Source organism: Gymnogyps californianus, chromosome 5 (genome assembly GCF_018139145.2).
Source record: "Gymnogyps californianus isolate 813 chromosome 5, ASM1813914v2, whole genome shotgun sequence".
Lineage (NCBI taxonomy): Eukaryota > Metazoa > Chordata > Aves > Accipitriformes > Cathartidae > Gymnogyps > Gymnogyps californianus.
In genome coordinates this window covers 56,045,333-56,051,332 of record NC_059475.1, presented here as the reverse complement: position 1 = coordinate 56,051,332, position 6,000 = coordinate 56,045,333, and the positions used below count along the sequence as shown (strand labels likewise).

Below are 6,000 nucleotides of genomic sequence, written 5' to 3'. Positions count from 1 at the left end.
TACCCAGGAAAATGAGTCTGTGTAGCAGTCAGAACAGAAATGAAAAGGCACTAGACCTTTTAAATATGTTATTCCAGTTTTATTTCAAAACAATGGATTCCCTTGTTTTCAAAACATAACCTCATCATTCATTCAACATTTTATGCTACAACATATTTATTTCAGTGAGTAGCTCCTCAGACATTACACAATCAAGCAAGCAGAGCACTGGACATCCACACAAATACACCACCCACTGGCTCATGAAGATTCCTTATGGTTTGCCAAACTTCATAAAGCAGTCTCCCTGATAAGAATGATGTTAATGCCCAAATTATATGTATTTTTGCAGTATCTAAATGAAAAGTAGTGGCATTTCACACCGAAATTAAACACTGCATTTTTCGACACAACTCTGAAGAGAAGACTCAAAGCCAAGCAAGGAAGGCAACATGCTTCTCAACTACTAAAATAAGGTAAACCATTATTTTGTTATGAGAAGCACATGTGAGTGAAGCTATCACTGGAACTAGATACTTTACAAAGTTATTCTTCATAATTATAACTTTTTGTAGCCTTTTCTCTAATATAAAAAGAAAACCGGGGCCGGGGGGGGGAGAATGGGCATTGGTTTTTGCTTGGTTCTTTTCTTTGCCCTGGGCCCTATGTCTGAAATTCTGGTCTCCTTTCCAGGGAAACTGAATAATTGGAAAAGTGATAAAAACACAAATATTATGCAAAAAATAACTAAAATTCACTACCTGTCCTCCAAAGAATTATTTAAACACATTTTATAACAAACTAGAATGGAAGGATCTGATTTTTGTCTTACATTCTCTTTTTTTAATCCAAACACTTGAGAAATATTTAAGACGTCTCTACCATACCAGACTTCATCTCAGTGTACATCTAAGTGGCCTCCAATAAGACTTTGCTCAAAATTAGAAGAAATCAGGTGTAACACCACTGTTCCTTATAAAGTACCCATAACGAAACTAAGGAAGGCTTTATTTCTACATTATAAAGCAGAAAAAAGCACTTTCTTTTAGTTTGCCTTTAAGATATGAATTTGTGTATATAAAGAATAAAAATGCATCCTCACTTCAAAGTTGGCAAAATTTTGCATTAGTATTTAAGTATACATAAATTATGCAAATATTTTAATAAAACATTTATTCTTCAAAAACAGGTACAAACAGCGGTCCGTGTTTTTACAGGATTGATCATTTAAAAAGGAAAGAAAAAGATTCCAGTGCTACGGTAACTGAAAAAAATCCAGAGATGAGCCAAAGAGCAACTTAATTTGTTGCTCCATCTATTATTTACTTCTGGACTCTCTTTCTGGTTGCTGTGCCTTTCTTGGGTTTTGGTGAGGTCATCTTCCGGGTTCTGGTAGCTACTGCATCTGCAATTCAAACAAAAAAAAGACAAGACTTTCTATAAAAGAAAATAACAGAAATGGATCGCAAGAAAATACTTGTAGTCTTTAAGAGGACAGATCAACTCATTCATTCAGTTTTGACGGGGGACACATGACACTGACTCAGAAGAATTTACCACAATTTTTGGGCACTGATTTTCTCCTGAAAAACACATTGTACAATTCAACTTCTCAAACAGTAGCACTGCATACAGTTGAGCCAATTTAATAGCTCACCTCCCCCAAAAGATGAAGCATCAGATCCTCTTCAAAAGCTAAACCCCTCCTTCCTCCCCACGTGCCAACTTTCAGTCCTATGATCCCTCCCACTATTAAGCCATTTTTGGTGCTCTTTGGACCTTGTGCTAAGCTGATCCAGCTCTGTAACCTGGCAAAGAACTTTTTTTTGGTCTAGTATTCTCATAGTTTAGTGAGTTGCAGCATCTTGGAGTGTTCTGAATGGAGCTTATACAAGGGGAGGTGGAAGGCACACAGGTAGAAAAGAGGAAGATTTTTGTTTGGCAGCATCGAGCTGTTAAATCAGCTCAGGTATCAGTGCAACTTTACCTACAGATTTCAAGCTATTATTTGACAATATTTTATTAACAAAGGTAACAAACAGTGCCATCTAAGTAAGATTCCTAACAAACTTGGCAGACAGGTTGTTCAAAGAGTCCATACTTAAATGCAATAATAAAAAACTCCCTGCACTTTGATTCTTTCCTGCCCACTAGCAGGGAAAAGGGAAAAAAAAAAAACCACCACAGCTCATTTCTGTGAATCACATTCAACTTTAGTAACTTTGAGAAAAAATGTTACATATAATAAAAATTGCTACCATTTTCACAAATGCAGTAACAATGAAATGTTTTTCATCTCCTAGTCACTGTATTTTTTTAAAATTTTTTTTTTAATCCTGACTTCCTCCTTGAAGTCAGTATGCTTAACTACTTAAGTTCTTGCTTGCAAAATTATGTAACTCTACAGTTCCCGTTAACTTCTTAATCTGCATTACTGACAAAGAAAAAAAGGTAAAATTGAGTTTCATGGAAGTCCTTAAGAAAGAAACTGCTTGCATAAGACAACAGCCTTTCAGCTGTATGAGTCACTGATCATTCAAGCTCAATGAGTAAATTTGGGGGAAAGCAAGGAGGCAGAGAACAATGCAAAACAAACCAAAATAGTCTTGAGTCTACCCAAAACCAAAACCACACCAAGAAAAGCAATGAACTATTGCAAACAGTTTTGCTTTCATGTTTAATTTACAAAACTTAATTTGCTCTTAAAATGTTGATTTGAAATTAAAAATACCAAAATTAACTTTGAAGAATTTTTCCATTCTTGAAAATGAAATGGAGAATGAAAAAATATTCTTGTTCCTTTTTTGTCCAAAAGCACTTGCTGCATTCGACATAAAACTATAAATAGATTTTGTCAGACAATATATCTTTGATTAATAAATCACTTAAAAAAACCCAAACACAACGGACAGCTCTGGTGATAGTCTCTCACTGACCAAAGCAGCTTCATCAAGGAAAGATCTGTTCTGGCAAAACACCCTCCCTTCCCCCCCAGCTGCTATGTAAAAATCAAATCCATTCTGGTACCCTTACAACTACTGCTAGCTGAAAGCTATACAAGCAGGTATCATAAACTAAAGTAGTAACTTAACTATGTAAATCATTCCTTCTCCCAGCTACATTCTGGTTTATCTTCAAGAATTAGTTTATAATTTTCAAAATCACAAAATATTTCAGCTACTATAATTGTGAATTCTAGCAACAGACGTGTCTTCTGAGTTTTCAAATTGAGTAGTCTTAGTGGTATGTAGGCCAAGTTATCCTATCAACTGCATAAACTGTACCAGTTTTCCTCTCTCCATCCCTCCTGAGATTTTTCCCTAGAATCTTTGTATTGCAACAGAAAGCAGAGAATGACCAAAGTTTTCTCTTCAAGAAAAAACAATAACCTGATCTTTTTCCCTTTCATTAATCTTCACCGGTTTTGACTGAGGTAACTGTGATTTTTCTTCTCATCCAATCATAGACTGTATAATCAAATGCTGCAGACAGGTCAAATTCATGTTCTATTATCAGAAAGACTGCCAATATGAAAATGATGACCTTAGGAAAATCCTACAGGTGTTTGTTTATAGAGAAAAAAGAAATGAGTTAACAGATTTTCATGTTTGTATTTCAGGAATGTAGTATTTCATGGTAGTCACAGACAATACAAGCAATTGAAGCTTACTAATTCCTAATTCAGGAAGAGCCTACCCATTTCTAGTTGCCCATGCTGGAACACCAAAAAGGAGAAGAGAGCTACCCTGTCTCTGATTTTTCCTTTGTCGTTATTGCATTAATGAGTTCTTTTCAAGGCTTTTCTAAACAAACCATGATCATGGAGAATCTCTAAGTAAATCATGACAAAAAGGAAAAAACTCCTTGTCATGGTTCTTTTATTCATAATTTCAAACTTAAGCAGCAGAAATATTCTCTTAAACTATCTGATTAAGTTAATTATGTTAAACTCAGAATGATTGCTCTCAACCCATGTTTAGCTTCAACGTTTGCAGCTATTTCAGCTATTTTCTGTACTGAAAAGCTCATCTGCATTTTCAAAATTAGCCTGAAAACGTATATTGCCCCCTCCCCACAAACTTTTCTTGTGGGAGAAATGTCAGTTCTGTTTCTGAAAACAGGAGAAGTCCTGTGTGGGCAGCACCAAATGAGGACACAAACAAAGCTATTACAAGCAAAGGAGAGGGGTTTTATAAAGCAGATTAAACTGAATTAGGTTGAAACAGCAATTTAAATGAGGAAGAATTATATAGGCAAAAATAAACCAGATGGTGTCACTGCACAGCTTGTTTTGAGACTGGAACAAAGTTCAGCAGAGGCATAAAGAGTCCCACAGGCTCTAGAGGAATTATTAGACAAGTTGACTGTGATATCTGATCCTCTCCATGTAAACAGTATTATAAAGCAACTCTACAAAAGAAACCCAGCAGTACTGTGTATAGTTTTGGTCTCTATCCCTTCAAGAAAGTTCTGAGAAAAATGGAAAAAAATTACTCAGGAGTGGTGATAATGGTTTCTAGCTCTCTAATAAAAAAAAAAAAAAAAAGGAATTGAATTTAACTAGTTTATCTGAAGAAAGGAAAAAAATGGGAGAGAGATGTGATGGTGCAACCTTTTGTACTCATCAAATGTGCAAAAGGTTGCTGCATAAAATGAGAGCAATTTTCATGTCCACAGTGGACTGGACAACTAATGAGCTTAAGGGAAATTCATATTAGGTACTAAAAATATCAAAAGAAAATACTCTGCCTTACAAAACTTTTTTTTGTAGTAAGGATAGTTAAGTATTACAAGTGGTGTTGATCAGGGATGTTTTAGAGTCTTAATCATAGAGGTTTTAAGATAAAATATTGGTATGTATCAAGATTAACACAGATCTAGATAGATAAGCCTGTCCTTAGGCTGGTGTATAGAGCAGATCACCTCTTGATGTCCCTTCTCATCTTGTTTTCCAATTCTACATACACCATTTTAGAAACACACATAAGGTTTATAAGTAAGAGAAATAAAACTGTACTTGAGTCAAAAAATGAAAGTTTCTATAAAATGATAGAGGTTCCTTTGGTAAAAATAAGCAGACAACAGAGTCCCAAGTTTCCCACTTAATTACGTGCTTTGATGGAAATGAGGGCAGTGAAAGATTCTGAGCATGAAAACACAGCTACCAAGCAGATGAAATCAGGTATGATTTAGGTGTTAATGATGACTTCTAGGTTACAACATAGGCTAGAATATTTGAAAACAGAACCACATACAGATTTTAGACTCTAGGCAAACACCAGGTAAATGAAAAACATCTAGCAGCAGGCATGCTGGAGGTTAGCAACCGCATCACTTGCATATGCTGAATTTACACCTGACAAAGACTGAGTACATGCTAGTCTCTGTATAATGGCTGAAGAGTTCCAGCAATTCTAGTCTATGCAAGCTCTTAAACTAGACTTGTAGCACTCATCTTTCGCCCTCAAAGAAGCACATGCAGTTGAATACGTTGATCAGACACTGCAAGGTTTCCTTTCTTAAAAAAAAAAAAAATCAAATGTGTGCACATGTGCATAATCTCACACACATACTTTGCTATACGTTTATCTCTTTAAGAAACAAAGGTCAATAAATGTGCAGTGTTGGACCACGTGGTAGAGAGTTCTCAAGTGGTTTCTGGAAGAGATGTTCTCAGACTGGTCTCCACATAGATGGAGCTTAATCATCATTTCTGTATAGACACCCAGTGTGCCACAGCAGGACAGTCTTACGACAGAACTGACATTTCTTTAATACTGGCAACTTCATGCCACATATACTGAATTGCCACAGTTAAGCTGAGAAGTGATGAAGTAGGAATGAGAGGGCCACTGACCTAACACAACTCTCCCTAGTCAACTAGAGATGATCTTGCATATTCCACTATACCAGATTTCAGTGCAATAAATTAATCCAAGAATATGTTTTGTTACTAACTTAAGTAACTAATTGTGGACCTGTAATTTCCAAAGGAGACAAATTTGGGACTGTCAGTTCTTC

The 6,000-nt window shown here is 35.7% G+C and overlaps 1 protein-coding gene across 2 annotated transcripts in view; it reads right to left on the bottom strand.

Annotated features, from left to right (window-relative positions):
- Window positions 1-1,135: 1,135 nt before the first annotated feature.
- VRK1 (VRK serine/threonine kinase 1) overlaps window positions 1,136-6,000 on the bottom strand; it is a 36,513-nt gene continuing 31,648 nt past the window's right edge. For both annotated transcript variants that reach the window (XM_050897518.1, XM_050897519.1), the window contains exon 13: window positions 1,136-1,384. In XM_050897518.1, coding sequence (XP_050753475.1) covers window positions 1,302-1,384 — 83 coding nt within the window. In that variant the 3' untranslated portion in view covers window positions 1,136-1,301. The remainder of the gene's footprint in view (window positions 1,385-6,000) is intronic.